A 17,017-nucleotide genomic window follows, 5' to 3' on the forward strand; every position below is an offset into this window, starting at 1 on the left:
TACAGTACTGTACAGGGTAAATCGTACAATTGTACCTTGCCTTTCAACTTTCCTCTTTGGAATGTCTTGAACATTATTAGGTTTACACTTAACTGGAAAATTCAACGAAAGCTAAAGTACCTTGAGTAACCACTTAAGAATAACAATCATTGAATTTTCAATATACAACAAAAAAAAATTCCATTATTTCTTTCTGGCGTATACCTCGGAGGACGCATAACCAGTCGTGTTGCTGGAGGTCTTGCAAATTGAAGAGAGTCCAGTCTGCTTCCACGAGTGCGTGTCCGACGCCGCTTGGTGGCTCGCGAACAGCGGGTGGTGTTAGCGGCGCGTCCTCCCCTTAGCGATGTGAACCGTGCACGTAACGTTCTCTGCGTCTTAAGACTCGTGTGTCTGTTGTTCGCCGTCGAGTCCCACCACTCGAGGCCGCTACATTCACAACAATGTTAAAAAAGAATCGTGAATCTGAATTAGCGAAAAAATTATTTGCATCTGGTGCGGTGGCAGGGGGTGGTGGGGGTATTGTTGTACCCATCGCTGCACGTGGATCACTTTACATGTCGCAAAGGTAGTCTGACCTTTGGTCAGTCCGTATGCCAAGCAGGTTCTTATGCAGGACGTTTCCACCGTTATTGACACTTGGCAGGTTATCATTTAAACTGGCGGTGAGAAAGGTGCACTCTTTACACAGACGGGCACGTGACTGAACAAACCTCAGGAACAAATCTACTTGAAGGTGTTTACGTCATATCCTGCCCGCGAGTTATCAAGTGACGCTTCTGAGGCCAGGCAGGTGGCAGTTTTCAACTTCTCACGTTGTTGGCATCTTTTTGGAGGCTCTGTTTACCGCGAGTTTCACAAGCTCGGTTAAATCGGCGCTAAACGGACGGGATATGAATCCAGGGTTTGGGTCTCGGGACTGTTACGTTTTATTTGTGAGCGGTAAATGGCCATTTTTTGTTATGTTGCGTGTTTGAAAGATATTGCTTACGCTTAACCAATTTTCATTGTCATCACATACGTGTGGCGGGATTGCATTTTCTGGAGAAACAATTTGCGCGTGCAACGATTAACGTCGATTGAAACCTCTGCTCGTGAAGAGCTCCACAGAGTTGCTTGCTCTGGGCCTACACCATCCGGATAAACACTTTGTAAGTTGTGTAGCCTCATTGATACTTTCGGATAGATCCCAGCTAACGGTGACAAAACAGCAGACATGCCTTGATTATTTTTCCCAGTTCTACACCGTGGAACCTCTCCCTGCTGGACATCTGTGAAAACGAGCTTCATAGCTCATCAGATTCCTCCAGGAAAGTACAGATTCTGATCATCGTCCCTAACCGTGTTCAGCCGCGTCACTGAACGTCAACGCATTTGGCCTCTCTATTCCCAACCCCCCAACTTTGGACCTTCTCGGTCCGTAATTGTCAACCTTGATCCAAATCGAGAACTCTTGGCCAGCTCTCAACTCGTCTGTACTCGGAGCTACTCTGGTGGTGAGGCAACTCTTGCGTTGTAAGCCTCAGGACATCGCTTTAGAAACTACAATTGAAAAATAAAAATGAACGTTTGTCAACATAAAATGTTGAAACCTGCTAGGTCACCAGATAAATAATGATCTCTTTCCCTTATTGACAATCTTGTTTTTAATGAATCGGTGCGTGTAGGTTGGGAAAGTGTGACTTTCAGGCTTCGTTCACGTGCGAGTGATTCGTGTTTTTTTGTTTGCATGGCTAAAGTTCTTTTTTTTCTGGAACGGGTGATTTGTGTGTGTTATCTCTTTTCCTTCCTCTGTGGCGTGTGCGCACACATTTGCTTGGGAGCTTTTGGCGAGCGGCATGATTCAAGGCGTTTATAGTTGATTTTTGGCAAATACAATGAAGCCGAATTATCTTGACATTTGGGTTGTGCTGTGTAAACGTTTGACCCACGTAATTTGCGCAGATGAACTTAATTCACGACAGGGATTAACTGTTGGAATTGCTTTTTCCCGTCACTGTTAGTGACGACGATAGCGCGTGGAAATGAACCGGTGTTAAAGAATGCATTTGATGTGCATGGAGCTGAAGAAAACTGAGCGGCAAACCGAGTGGATGTTAGCCACTCGTCTCATTTGTGATTTTTTTTTTTGCCAAATCGCACGATTTTTTTAAATGATGCTTTGTCTTTTAATAGACTCTTCGGAATCCATGGAATGTGACCGTAATCTCTGTCATGCATGCATGCCGTAGGAGTGACTGAACGTGCAGAAAAACGGTTAGCAGCTCTGTAATCTTCAGTAGCCCATAGTTTGATAATTGCTGCTGTTTAGCAACCTACTACACATCGGTGTTGTAGTAGTATGTGTTTTTGCGAGAATGTGGTAATAGGTATTTTATGTAATTTATTATTTTCACCTGTATTTTAAACCTTCACAATTACGTTTTGTGTGCGTGTATCATTTTTATTTTTTACATGCCAATGTTAGACTTTTCTGTTTGAATCTATTAATAGTAACATATACTAGTAAATGAGTATTATATCAAGCATGTTGAAGTAAAGTGTTCATTCAGGACTATATATAACTGTGGACACCTAATGTCTTTCAAGCTGAATTAAATGTTTATCTTAATAAATGCTTGCGTGTACCCTCACATTGTCTCAGAGTTAATATTTTTGCTTTATTGTGAAACCTTTGAAAGTATTTTTTTCTCCCTATCAATATTTGCCGACTCAAGGCTTGCAGAGTTACAGTCTCAATTGCCACGGCGTTTTATCAGAACTCTGGAGATACAGAATCTCAAGGGTCGTCACCACGTGGTCCACACGCACAGAGACTCGTGCCGGCTGTGTGCCAGGTCAACAGATGCCGACCCTACAATATTTCAGGACTGAATTTCTTTAAAACTGCTGTCTGTCTAGCTTGTTGTCCTTCCCCCACACCGTCCGATTAGCGCGGCCGGCTACGTACGCTGCCAAAGAAGTTCAACGCACAGACTTAGACGCAGGGGCCATTTGCAGAATGTGATTTCTGGTGGCAACTGGACTTTCGGCAAAGGCAATTCCACCAAATCCATGTGCGATCGCCAACGCTCACCTCGCCGATTTGGCCAAGCCAACCAATGGGTCTCTGCACCGACAATACTTTCACATGCGCGTTTGCCGTTGCCTAAATGCCTCGGCAACTCTCAAGCGCCGAACGCATCGGGGCTCAAACGTTCAAAGGTCACCCTGGGCGCGGCCGCTGTCTGCATGGCACCCCAGGGAGGAGCCCGGCACCACCCTGCGAAGTGGGCTTCTTCATCAGTACCTGTTGTGTGGATTCGCTCTCCAACCCCACACAACCGGTGTGCTGTGCTAGTAACACGTGGGCACGTTCTGTTTACGTGGCAAACCTTACTAATTGGCCATGTCGGGTGGTGGCGGGTTTAACGACACATTTATATTTACGCGATCTAACCCAAAACAACCTTATGGATGATGTTGGTCGCGAAAGCCCCCTTCGCGTTGAGCCGAAGTGGCCATTCGTCTGCCGGTAGGGGGGTGGGGCTTTGTGACGTCATGTTTAATCCCAGTCGAGACATTGTGGGGTCCATTTTTTTGTCGAGATTTGGGCCGTGACGTAGTCACGCAATGGCCGACTCGGGTCGGATGACGTCATGGGAGGGATATTTACCCCCCGCTGTGAAGCACGAGCCCGCGTACGTCATAGTTCACGCGCGCCGCAGTGATAACCGGGGAGGGGTCGGAGAGGGAGGGGAGGGGAGGGGGTGGGGGAGGGGTGGAAGGGAGGGGGTGGGGGAGGGGCTGGGAGGGAGAGGGGATGGGAGGGGGAGGGAGGGGGTGGGAGGGGGTGGGAGGGGGTGGGAGGGGGTGGGAGGGGGTGGGAGGGGGAGGGAGGGGGAGGGAGGGGGTGGGAGGGGGAGGGGGTGGGAGGGGGTGGGAGGGGGAGGGGGTGGGAGGGGGAGCTGAATAGGGGGGAGGGGCTGAGGAGGGGGAGGGGCTTAGGAGGGGGAGGGGTCGCGAGAGGAAGTGACGTGCCGGGGGTTCGCCTCCTTCCCTCGTGGCCACCGCCAAACACGGAACCCGTGTACAGTACACGTGTACTGTACACGTGTCTGTCACTACACACGAAACTCGTGTCCCCCTCTCTCCCTGTCTCTCTCCCTGTCTCTCATCATCGCCGCTCTCTCACTCGCCGCGTGTCAACGGCGCCGCGTGGATCAGGCGGTGGGGAGGGGAGGTGAGGGGGGGGAGTTGTGAGGTTCGATGAGAGGGCTGGTTGAATTAGGGGAGCGGTGGTGCAGCAGTTAGCGCTACTAACCCCAGCGACCCGAGTTTGATTTCCCGCTCACGGCCACCAACACCGGTGACGATTATCTGAACCGGTCCTGTGCTTCCCCTAGGTCTACTCGGCCTAAAATGTGTACCTTTGGTGCGGTGTGTAGTAAACATTAGCGCTGGGGAGACAAAGAAGGCCGGGCGTGGTGCTGGTCACTCACCCCCTCGCCACACACACGTGCCACACACCACTCGCACACGCGTGACACACGCACACGTGCCACACACACACACGCGTGCCACACACCACTCGCACACGCGTGACACACAAACACACACACGTGCCACTCACACACGCACACGTGCTAACAGCACTTGCCCCAGCAGTCTGTTAAGAGTGGGCGGGGACTTTGTATTTGGTGAGTGGGGAGGTGAGAGCGGCGATGGGGGTTGTGAGGGGTGATGGTGTGGTGAAGAGTGGTGATGGTGTGGTGAGGAGTGGTGATGGGGTATTGAGGAGTGGTGATGCTGTGGTGATGGTGTGGTGAGTGCTGGTGGTGAGGAGTGGTGATGGGGTGGTGAGGAGTGGTGATGGTGAGGAGTGGTGATGGCGAGGAGTGGTGATGGTGTGGTGAGTGGTGGTGGTGAGGAGTGGTGATGGGGTGGTGGTGATGGTGAGGAGTGGTGATGGAGTAGTGTTTTGGGCTGCTATAAATGCCGTCACCAGCCATCGTTCAACATACATCAACATACACCCGGTAACCGCTGCTGCTGATGATGCTGACGATGATGATGACTGCAGGAAGGGTTTGGCGTGGACGAAGATGGCCATGGAGGAGGTGGAGGGGGAGATCGTGGCGAGCGAGCGCTACGGGAGCCGCCGCCCCGAGCGCCACTACCGCCGCGCGGCCCGCGGAGCCGCCGCCGCCTGGCGCAGCCACGGGCTCAGTGGCGGCAGCCTCCTCTACACTCTCACGGTGTGTGTGCTGTGTGTGTACTGTGTGTGTGTACTGTGTGTGTGTGTGTACTGTGTGTGTGTGTACTGTGTGTGTGTACTGTGTGTGGGTGTACTGTGTGTGTGTACTGTGTGTGGGTTTACTGTGTGTGTGTACTGTGTGTGTGTACTGTGTGTGTACTGTGTGTCTGTGTACTGTGTGGGTGTACTGTGTGTGTGTGTGTACGTGTACTGTGTGTGTACTGTGTGTGTGTACTGTGTGTGTGTCCTCCTTAACCCGGAGCTTAGGGCCTGCCGCTGCCAGGTGTCCTAACTCTGCGTCCAATCTCCCCCCTTTGTGGCAGTCGGTCTTCCTGCCCCAAGGCTACCCGGAGAGCGTCAGCGAGGACTACCTGACTTACCAGATGTGGGACACGCTGCAGGTGCGTCGCCGCGCAACTTTCAGCGGTCGATGTTCTGATGCGCTTGATGGCCCCGCAGTGCGGTGATGATGCTCGGGTCTCCAATGAGGGATAGTTTATTCTGGACGGCCGCGTTGTTCCACTCTGTTCGCGCATCAGCGGCAGCAGCGGCAGCAGCAGTGGCAGCGTTCCCCCGGGTGTGGGTGAGACTCCAGGACACGGTCTGTCGGCTCAGGCGTTGATGCCACCGTGGTGGTGGTGGTGGTGTTGTTGGTGGTGGTGTTGCGTGCAGGCGTTCTGCAGCAGCGTGACGGGCGCGCTGGCCACGCAGGCCATGCTCAAGGGCGTGGGCGTGGGCGACGGCGCCGCCTCGCTGGCCGGGGCCACCGTCACCTGGCTGCTGCGGAGTGAGTTCGCTGTGGGGGGCGACGGGGCCGCGACGCGAGCGGCCGCACGTTCGGCGGACACGCGTTGGGGCTGGCACGGGCCCGGCGCTTTTATCTTAATCGTAGATTAGAATCTTTGAAGCCGATGAGCTGTCGAGATCTTTATCGCTGACGTTCCGCGGATGGGCGGCGTGGGTGTGAAGCTTCCACTCAATTAAACTGGCCACGCTTCTACGTGGGATATAACTCGAGTGAGTTGCAAGTAATGTGGATGTCTGGCAATTTGTTTCCCGGTGACACTCGCTGACCCAACTCTCAATAAACAACAACTATAATCACTTAACATATATATTATATATAAATATTTTATATATTGCACATTAAATTGTGTCCTGATTGTGGCGTCGGCGTCGTGAGCCGAAGAATCCGTTGGGAAAACCTCGCGGAGCAGCGCGACCCCTTGGTGCGGGAGAGCGACCCCTTGGTGCGGGAGAGCGGCCCCTTGGTGCGGGAGAGCGACCCCTTGGTGCGGCAGCGCGACCCCTTGGTGCGGGAGAGCGGCCCGCTGAGGCGGATATGAGAGAGCTACCTCTGCCGAGAGCCCATCGACACTTCCACGCGATGCACCGACGCTCGCTGCCTCCGCAGATTGGCCGAGATCGGGCACGTTCCGGACGCTTTGGCCGGCGGGGCTTGGTGATGCAATCACCCGATAAAATACACAACGCCGATTTAAACATTGCAAGACACGTAACGGCTCCTTTTGGCGGACCGCCGGTAGAAACTAAACTAAATTTGTTTTATTTTACGAGGTAAGGCTCACTGAGCTATGTAGTTACTTTTCAAAAGCGACCTGGCCACAAATGAGAGATCCTGGCTTGTCACGTGTAAGCTGATAGCAGCAGCGAAATACTCCAGACGAGTGATGTTGCTCATAAATGTGGAGGGAAAAACCAGAGGACGCGGAGATACACTGGGAGAGAGAGAGAGACACGCAAACTCCAAATACACAGCAGGCCTCAGGGTCGGCATCGAACCCACGACCTCCTGCGTACCAGGCGAGGTAGTTAACATCTCGGCATCGAACCCACGACCTCCTACGTACCAGGCGAGGTAGTTGACATCTCGGCATCGAACCCACGACCTCCTACGTACCAGGCGAGGTAGTTAACATCTAGCCACCGCAGGACACCCTTAGATGAGAGCTTCCCCATGCCGGTGATGGGTCGGGGGTGGGGGGGGGGTTTGTGGCCATGCTTCACCACGCCGGTCTCTACCTACGTGTTGGAGTGTTTAATTTTGTATTTTGCAGGTGGTACGGGAATGCTGGGCAGCATCGTGTTCGCCTGGAAGAAGGGGTACGTCCTCTCTCACCGCGCAGTCCAACACGACAGCTTCCTCACACACGCACGAGCACTCTTAATCAAAATATCGAATGACTTTTCAGAATGAGGATCCTGATTTATCCGGGAGGAATCCCATGAGCTGCGAAGATCTATTTAGTTTGATTGGCGAGCAAACATCTCGATAAATAGAGGACTGCAAAGCTTGGGGAATTGTTTGGGGCGCCGGCTCACTGCCCTAGCCGCCACCGCCGCTGCTGCCTTCCGGCTCGTGTCTGTGGCTCCTCAGCGATTGCGATGAAATTTGTATGAACGACGCCTGCTATACGTGAAACGAAGCATTATTATATATTATTATTATAATATTCCCCCTAGGAAAACAACCAGCACATCATCGTCACACCTCTCGGGTAGATAATAACCGGCACCGGGTGTCAACAGGCTCTGACACGTGGAGCAAAGTCGTCGTACCTCGCTTCGGATTTGCAACATTCCTCCTACTCCTCTGGGTTTTTTTTTTACCGATCAACCAAATCAAGTGGCGTGTTTGCCCACAGCGTGACAACTTGATTGTCTCTGTCAGGTGGTGGAGGGTTATCGTGAAAAGTCTACATTAAACCTACACCAGGACCCACCACCACCACCCACCACCACCACCCACCACCACCACCCACCACCCACCACCACTACCCACCCACCCACCATCCACCACCCACCACCCACCACCACCCCCCACAACCCACCACCACCCACGTGCCAAGATGAATAACACATTGGCATTAATTTGCGTCTTATTTTGCAGGTCCAGTCTGGATTGCGATGCGAAGAAATGGAGGTAAAGCAGCTGTGATAACAGAAGCGTGAGTGTACCGTGGTGAGATGTTGACTACCTCTCCTGGTATGCAGGAGGTCATGGGTTTGATCCCGACACCTGCATTATTTGGAGTTTGCGGTGTCTCTCTCTGCCCCGTGGTCGCGTGGACTGTTCTCCGAGTAATCCGGTTTTCCCCTCCACATTTAGAATCAACATCACGCGTTTAGAATGTTTGACTGTCGCTTTAAATTTCCACATGATGATGATGTTGATAAGCCACTTCGTTATCAATTGTGGCCAGGTCGCTTCTGGAAAAATAGCCCCGTAGCTCAGTGGGGCCTTGCCTGGTTTAACAAGAAATTGCCGTGAAGTAGATGGGACATTTCCCGAGAAACGTCGTGAATTTTTTCTAAATATACATGACACGGTGTTATTGACGAAGGCGTTTGAGTTTTGGGATTAATCCCCTCCACCCTTGATTGCCGTCACAAATAGGCGAGTACTTATTTTGATTACTACGACAACCGCCGCACGTCTCTCATCGTCGTCGTTGTCTACGCTGAAGGTTGTTTGCCGACGTGCTGAATGACGTCGCGATATTCCTGGAGATCCTGGCTCCCGGCTTCCCGCCTCTCTTCACGTTCGTCGTGTGCGTCTCCGGCGTGCTCAAGGTGAGCTTGATGGGCGTGCGTACGTCGCTGACCCCGTCGCCACAAATTCATTTCTCACTCCTACGTTGCTTCAACAGTACGGCTCCAACCAATTGGGGAACGTCATTTGATTTAAAGTGCCATCGATTCACTCCGACGCTACTTTGAAAAATGTAAAGAAAAGCCCGTAGAGCGCCGATTCGTTATAGCGCTCTTTGTCCTGGAGAACATTTTTACAATAAAAAAGAAATAAAAAATCTAAATGGCGCTTACGAGAACGCAGCAGCGTCGGCCGAGGAAATGTAGCCGCCCCCACCGTCCGCCCAGCCAATGAGAGCGACAGTGGCGAGATGTTAACTACATCGCCTGCTGTGCAGGAGGTCGTGGATTCAATCCTGACTCTGGCTGTAAATTCGCAGTTTGGGTCTCTCTCTCTCTCCCCATGGTCACGTGGATTTTTCTCCGAGTCCTCCAGTTTTTCCCTACACGTTTAGAATCAACAACAACACGCATTTAGAATATTTGGCTGCTATACATCTCCACACGATAAGCCACTTGGTTGAGCTATCGTTTGTGGCAGCCAAGTCGCTTCTGATAAAGAGCTACATAGCTCGGTGGGCCTGACCCGGTAAATTATAAATTGGTTTAGTTTTGACCCCACCACCGCCTGGAACGCTCGCGGACCCCTGGTGGCGTGACCCACACCGTGACGGCGCGTCGTGAACCCGTGCGTGCGTCGTGAACCCATGGTGAATCCGTGGTGCGTGTGTCGTGAACCCGTGGTGCGTCGTGAACCCGTGGTGCGTGCGTCGTGCCAACAGTCCGTGGTGGGCGTCGCGGGAGGAGCGACCAGGGCGGCTCTCACCGTGCACCAAGCTCGGCGCGACAACATGGCCGACGTGTCGGCGAAGGACGGCAGTCAGGTGACCAGCGCCGTCCACGGGGCTGTGTGTGTGTGTCTGTGTGTGTCTGTGTGTCTGTGTGTGTGTCTGTGTGTGTCTGTGTGTGTGTGTCTGTGTGTGTGTGTCTGTGTGTGTGTCTGTGTCTGTGTGTCTGTGTGTGTGTGCCTGTGTGTGTGTGTCTGTATGTGTGTGTCTGTATGTGTGTGTCTGTGTGTGTGTGCCTGTGTGTGTGTCTGTGTGTGTGCCTGTGTGTGTGCATGCCTGTGTGTGCCTGTGTGTGTGCCTGCTGTGTGTGTCTGTGTGTGTGTCTTTGTGTGTGTCTGTGTGCCTGTGTGTGTCTGTGTGTGTGTCTTTGTGTGTGCCTGCTGTGTGTGTGTGTGCCTGTGTGTGTGTCTATGTGTGTCTGTTTGCCTGTGTGTGTGTGTGCCTGCTGTGTGTGTCTGTGTGTGTGTCTGCTGTTTGTGGCCACGCGCCCAACTTAGCGCAGCGCGATAACGGACCCAGCGACCTGGGTTTCCGTTCCATAGCCACGGCTAACATCAGAGTGTATCCAAAGTAGAGGTGTTTTTTGGGCTAGATCGCGTAAATATAACGTGTCATTAAACCCGCCACCAGCCAATCAGTCAGGTTTGCCACGTAAACAAAACGTGCCAATTCGTTACGAGTTCGGCACACACACGGTGTGTTGGAGAGTAAACCCACGACAACGTTTACAATTCAAGTACCGTGACGTTTCGCCGGTGATTACAACAACACCAACCAGCCTCATCAGGCAATAGCCAGATTTGTGGATAATTGCTCCTGTTTTCGGTCTTATGTGATGCAAGTGTGATGTCGTCACTGTTAGCCAATCAGGTGCGAGAGGGGTGGGGGGTTAATGTGGTCACATAAATCACAATGGATGTCTAGCGTACGTACGCATGTTGAATTTCTTTTGCACCGTACGCAGCCCAACGTGCCAATCGGAGGTGCGGCCCAACACCCGAGGATGCCTCCTCCGAGCGAACGTTTATCTCCTTGTGGTGGACGCTTGTTGAGTCTCGGCAGGAGGGCTGCCCGACGTGCCCGTCACAGTGCTGCACAGTCACAGTGCTGCCCCCTGTCACAGTGCTGCACAGTCACAGTGCTGCCCCCTGTCACAGTGCTGCAGTCACAGTGCTGCCCCGTCACAGTGCTGCACAGTCACAGTACTGCCCCCTGTCACAGTGCTGCCCCGTCACAGTGCTGCCCCGCCACAGTGCTGCCCCGTCACAGTGCTGCCCCCTGTCACAGTGCTGCACAGTCACAGTGCTGCCCCGTCACAGTGTTGCACAGTCACAGTGCTGCCCCGTCACAGTGCTGCACAGTCACAGTGCTGCCCCGTCACAGTGCTGCACAGTCACAGTGCTGCCCCCTGTCACAGTGCTGCACAGTCACAGTGCTGCCCCGTCACAGTGCTGCCCCCTGTCACAGTGCTGCCCCCTGTCACAGTGCTGCACAGTCACAGTGCTGCCCCGTCACAGTGCTGCCCCCTGTCACAGTGCTGCACAGTCACAGTGCTGCACAGTCACAGTACTGCCCCCTGTCACAGTGCTGCCCCGTCACAGTGCTGCCCTGTCACAGTGCTGCCCCCTGTCACAGTGCTGCACAGTCACAGTGCTGCCCCCTGTCACAGTGTTGCACAGTCACAGTGCTGCCCTGTCACAATGCTGCCCCCTGTCACAGTGTTGCACAGTCACAGTGCTGCCCTGTCACAGTGCTGCCCCCTGTCACAGTGTTGCACAGTCACAGTGCTGCCCCCTGTCACAGTGTTGCACAGTCACAGTGCTGCCCTGTCACAGTGCTGCCCCCTGTCACAGTGTTGCACAGTCACAGTGCTGCCCCCTGTCACAGTGCTGCACAGTCACAGTGCTGCGCTTGCTCTCCGCTTTACGCAGGAGACGCTCGTGAACCTCGCGGCGCTGGTGTTCAGTCTGATGCTCACGCCGCTGGTGACCAACAACCCCACGTAAGTCACCACGGGACGAGCAGAGAGAGAGGCCGGCTCGTCACACCACCCAGACAGTGGTCACACTGTGGTCACACTACCCACACTGTGGTCACACTGTGGTCACACCACCCAGACAGTGGTCACACCACCCAGACTGTGGTCACACTGTGGTCACACCACCCAGACTGTGGTCACACTGTGGTCACACCACCCAGACTGTGGTCACACTGTGGTCACACCACCCAGACTGTGGTCACACTGTGGTCACACCACCCAGACTGTGGTCACACTGTGGTCACACCACCCAGACTGTGGTCACACTGTGGTCACACCACCCAGACTGTGGTCACACTGTGGTCACACCACCCAGACTGTGGTCACACTGTGGTCACACCACCCAGACTGTGGTCACACTGTGGTCACACCACCCAGACTGTGGTCACACTGTGGTCACACCACCCAGACTGTGGTCACACTGTGGTCACACCACCCAGACTGTGGTCACACTGTGGTCACACCACCCAGACAGTGGTCACACTGTGGTCACACCACCCAGACAGTGGTCACACTGTGGTCACACCACCCAGACAGTGGTCACACCACCCAGTGGTCACACTGTGGTCACACCACCCAGACAGTGGTCACACCACCCAGTGGTCACACTGTGGTCACACCACCCAGACAGTGGTCACACCACCCAGTGGTCACACTGTGGTCACACCACCCAGACAGTGGTCACACTGTGGTCACACCACCCAGACAGTGGTCACACCACCCAGACAGTGGTCACACTGTGGTCACACCACCCAGACAGTGGTCACACTGTGGTCACACCACCCAGACAGTGGTCACACCACCCAGACAGTGGTCACACTGTGGTCACACCACCCAGACAGTGGTCACACCACCCAGACCGTGGTCACACTGTGGTCACACCACCCAGACTGTGGTCACACTGTGGTCACACCACCCAGACAGTGGTCACACTGTGGTCACACCACCCAGACAGTGGTCACACTGTGGTCACACCACCCAGTGGTCACACCACCCAGACCGTGGTCACACTGTAGTCACACCACCCAGACTGTGGTCACACTGTGGTCACACCACCCAGACAGTGGTCACACCACCCAGACAGTGGTCACACTGTGGTCACACCACCCAGACTGTGGTCACACTGTGGTCACACCGCCCAGACAGTGGTCACACTGTGGTCACACCACCCAGACAGTGGTCACACTGTGGTCACACCACCCAGACAGTGGTCACACCACCCAGACCGTGGTCACACTGTGGTCACACCACCCAGACTGTGGTCACACTGTGGTCACACCGCCCAGACAGTGGTCACACTGTGGTCACACCACCCAGACTGTGGTCACACTGTGGTCACACCGCCCAGACAGTGGTCACACTGTGGTCACACCACCCAGACTGTGGTCACACTGTGGTCACACCGCCCAGACAGTGGTCACACTGTGGTCACACCACCCAGACTGTGGTCACACTGTGGTCACACCGCCCGGACAGTGGTCACACTGTGGTCACACCGCCCAGACAGTGGTCACACTGTGGTCACACCACCCAGACCGTGGTCACACTGTGGTCACACCACCCAGTGGTCACACTGTGGTCACACCACCCAGACCGTGGTCACACTGTGGTCACACCACCCAGACAGTGGTCACACTGTGGTCACACCGCCCAGAACAGAGACCGTGCAACTCGTGACATCGATTCAGTGCCCCATTCACTGATAGGAGGAGGCATCACAGCAGCGACGATTCACCACTCCGCTGCTCCTGACGCAATCATCTGGCTCCATCAATCACCTCGATGTAAACTTACCCGCTGCTAATCTCGACCCCAACATTGGCAGCGTGAAAAAGAAGTCCCACCAACTTCAAAATCTCTCCCGGTTGCTTAACCTTGACCGAGGTTCGACCCCTCCCCCCCCCCCCCCCAGGTTGACGTGGACCCTCTTCCTGCTGTTCACCGCGCTGCACCTCTTTGCGAACTACCGCGCCGTGAGCTGCGTCGTCATGGAGACGCTGAACCACGCGCGGCTCGCCATCGTGGCGCGCCACTTCCTCGCCCACGGCTCCGTCCCGGGCCCCGCCGCCGCCAACGCCCGCGAGTCCGTCACGCCAGGCATGGCCGCCCAGCTCGCTCAGTCGCTCGCTCTGTCGCTCGCTAACTCGCTCGCCCCGTCGCTCGCCCCGTCGCTCGCCCAGTCGCTCACCCGCTCAGTCGCTCGCTCGCCCGCTCCGTCACCCGCTCGCTCGCTCGCCCAGTCGCTCGCTCCAGCATCACAAACAAAAACATTTGTTCAATTTGTAACAACGTCGTTTGTCACGGCATTGCTTCCTGCGAGAGTTTCTCCGCCCTTGACCGCGTGACCTCCGATTCGCGCGGTCGGCTACCCGCGACGCAAAAATCAACATACGTGCACGTAGACACACACATACATACACACCTACATACATACACACGTACACACACATATATACACACATACACACGTACACATACATACACACGTACACACATACATACACACATACATACACACGTACACATACATACACACCTACATACACCCGTACACATACATACATGCACACGTACACACACATACATATGTACACACGTGTACATATACATACAAACGTACACGACACGGGCAGCGTAAGTGTAATAAAGCGGTGAAAGAGACGACGTGGAATGTTTGCGAGATGCCACGCGCGAGACGCTCGGACGGCAACCGCCTGCTTTGTGATCCCCGCAGCCTTCGGCAAGTCCCTCGCGGTCAACGTGGGCGTTCCCTTCGCCGACGTCGTCACCACGTGAGGCCTCTCCACACCCACACCTTGAGCACGTGGCTCCTCGCTGCCCCCCCCGTGTTGACCCCTTGCCCCCCGCGTTGACCCCTTGCCCCCCGCGTTGACCCCTTCCCCACCGGGTTCTCTGCGCTCGAGAAGCTCGTGGGTGGAGAGGCCGAGGAGGATGGCCTCGCGACCTCGCGACCATCACGACCTCGTGACCCCGTGACCTCGTGAGGCTGCATCAGAGCGAGACTCGGGGATAGGAAGGAGGCTCGCTTGAGGGGCCTTGCCAAGAAGGAGCCCTGGGGAAGGGGGCTTGCTAAGGGGGCTTTGCCAGAAGGGACCGCTAGGGGTTGAGCGAGCCAGGGTGGACACTTGACTTGACCGTGGCCCTTTCAACCATTTTCAAAGCCCGGTTTCCGCTTGGCTGAAAACCGTTTCCATGTTGGGTCCACTTTGCCAGTGTGGCCTTTGTTGCGTTGCAGGGCAAGTGAACTACCGAAGGATGCGAGCGACAGGAAGTACCTCCTCCGACTAAACAAAGCGCGCGGTGAGTGCGGCAGGTGGCGTGGGACCGGGACTTTGTTTGGCTGCGTGCCAGACCGTGCCACTCAGTGGCTTGGCTGTCGAGTGTGCAGGCGGTGTAACTGCACCGGAGCCCACGGGACGGTGCGGCCCAGGCACCGGCCTGGAAGGCCTCGGTTCTCCGTGCCAACCGCCGATTCAGCGGTGTCCAGGAACAGAGCACGTGTCAACATTCTCACCGCTTGGCAATTTTATTGAGCGTTGACCTTGTTAGTGTTTTGCTCACCGCTAACCGGGTGAAGCAGTGTTTAGTGTTGTTGTCCTTCCCCCCACACCTCCGATTAGCACGGTCGGCTACGTACGGTGCGAAAGAAGTTCCAACGTACGTGCGGTACAATATCTAAACCCACCACCACACCTTCGTGAGCACGCGCTGACCGGCGTGGTGGAAACGGCCCTCGCGAGTTTCGACGTGGAGCCCTGAATCCAGAACAGGGGCCCGTGGCCGGGCGGCCTCCCTCCGCCCGCGTTCCGTCGACGGCCTTCGTGGGTGCCGCTCGCCAGTCGGCAACTTGCCCCGACCGTCGCCACCACGGGTGGCGGCTGGCTCTGATTCTCGGGCGTCGTGCAGGAGCCGTCTCGATCGTCCTGCACTACTCGGCCGGCGCGAGCGACATCATCGCGGCCTGCTTCCACGCACAGCTGCTGAGCCTCGCTCTGCTGCGCGGGGCCTCCGTGGAGGTGGCCGCGGCGCACCGGGACGGCTTCCTGCAGCTGCAGAGAGGCGAGTCGTCGCGGCCCTTCTGCGGAGTTCGTAACAGTGGGTGCAGTTTACTCAACTTGTTTTTATTTTAGCAGGTAAGACCCCACTGAGCTGTGTAGCTCTTTTTTCAGAAGTGACCTGGCCACAGATGATATCTCAACGAAGTGGGCTTATCATCATCATCATTATGTGGAGATTTCTAGCAGCCAAATACTCTTAATCGCGTGACGTTGATTCTAAATGTGGAGGGGAAAACCGGAGGGACCCGGAGACAAACCCACGGGACCGCGGGGACAGCCGTCTCCGAATTCGAGCGTGCCGCTCGCAATCAGAAGGTTGCCAATGAAAAATGTGTTCCATTTAAATTTCCATACTTGGCAGCAGGTCCCGAAAGTCCGAAGACTCACCCGGTGAGAGGGATTCTCTGGATAAATGGCAATTAACCTGAGAAGGAAGAAAAAAATGGTGTTGTTTGGGAAAAATGAAAGGAACCGGAAAGAGAGGAAGACCTAACAGACGAAAAAATAAGAGGTTGGTGCCAAGTGTGGCCCTGCTTGAGCATCCTGGCACTACATGACGGAGAGGAAAATGGGAACAAATGACGAAACGTGCAGTGGAACAGCTGCGGTGCTATCTGCCCCATGGTTCTTGATGATGATGATAATAACGTGAACAAATTGGCAAACAGTTTTTTTTGTTACCTAACCCATCGGCGGCTGCTAAATTTCAACCTGAGAATCTCGATGTTGACTTTGGCTCTCGTTTCGTGGCGCAGAAATAACCGACGGCGACCACCGCTCGTCGGCGTTGGCGTCTCAAGATTTCGCGACGCGCCTCTTCCCGGAGGTGCTCGCCGGGCTGCGGAGCGCCGGCTGGGCCATCTCCGCAAGCCTCCTGCAGGCCGACGAGTGGCGGGCACAGTGGCACCAAGGCCGCAAGAAGGCGCAGTGATGTCGTCCGTCAAGAAGGGCGTTTTGATAACGACACGAGAAACAACGATTGAATTTGGGGCATCTGTTCCGCAGGAGGAGAGGGGGCTGTGTGGGGGAGCAGCAGGAGGAGGGGGGCTGTGTGGGGGGGGAGTGGGGGTAGGCCCAGGGCAGCCTGGGCCTAAAACCAATGTGCCACCTGTGCACGCACGTAAATATAAATACAAATGTATTGACAATAAAACATTGTGTTGTTGAGTGCACAGTGACCTGTCAGTGATTGTTTCACCTCCCG

General features: G+C 54.8%; 1 protein-coding gene across 2 annotated transcripts; it reads left to right on the forward strand.

The window, feature by feature from the left end:
• The first annotated feature begins 4,002 nt into the window (after positions 1–4,002).
• On the forward strand, positions 4,003–16,818 carry RUSF1 (RUS family member 1). 2 transcript variants are annotated; one of them, XM_078873878.1, is made up of 14 exons: positions 4,003–4,222; positions 5,063–5,237; positions 5,560–5,637; positions 5,909–6,023; positions 7,315–7,360; positions 8,148–8,180; positions 8,725–8,830; positions 9,631–9,732; positions 11,628–11,698; positions 13,647–13,831; positions 14,469–14,526; positions 14,991–15,055; positions 15,662–15,814; positions 16,569–16,818. In XM_078873878.1, the coding sequence occupies exons 2-14, from the start codon at positions 5,085–5,087 to the stop codon at positions 16,742–16,744; spliced, it is 1,341 nt and encodes a 446-aa protein (XP_078730004.1). In that variant the 5' UTR covers positions 4,003–4,222; positions 5,063–5,084; the 3' UTR covers positions 16,745–16,818. The 2 variants fall into 2 exon arrangements, with proteins under 2 accessions (XP_078730004.1, XP_078730003.1); XM_078873877.1 differs by lacking the exon at positions 4,003–4,222 and having other exon boundaries at positions 4,872–5,237.
• Positions 16,819–17,017: the final 199 nt, after the last annotated feature.

The sequence above is a fragment of the Lampetra fluviatilis genome, chromosome 37 (assembly GCF_964198595.1).
Source record: "Lampetra fluviatilis chromosome 37, kcLamFluv1.1, whole genome shotgun sequence".
In the NCBI taxonomy this organism is placed as follows: Eukaryota; Metazoa; Chordata; class Hyperoartia; order Petromyzontiformes; family Petromyzontidae; genus Lampetra; species Lampetra fluviatilis.

What these genes read in the sequence shown, in the direction of transcription:
- RUSF1 (XM_078873877.1), top strand. Translation starts at nt 4,932, where the DNA reads ATGGTGAGGAGTGGTGATGGAGTAGTGTTTTGGGCTGCTATAAATGCC. An exon ending in GCCTCCTCTACACTCTCACG is followed by an intron (nt 5,238 to 5,559) that starts GTGTGTGTGCTG and finishes CCTTTGTGGCAG; the next exon opens with TCGGTCTTCCTGCCCCAAGG. An exon ending in TGCGATGCGAAGAAATGGAG is followed by an intron (nt 8,181 to 8,724) that starts GTAAAGCAGCTG and finishes TCTACGCTGAAG; the next exon opens with GTTGTTTGCCGACGTGCTGA.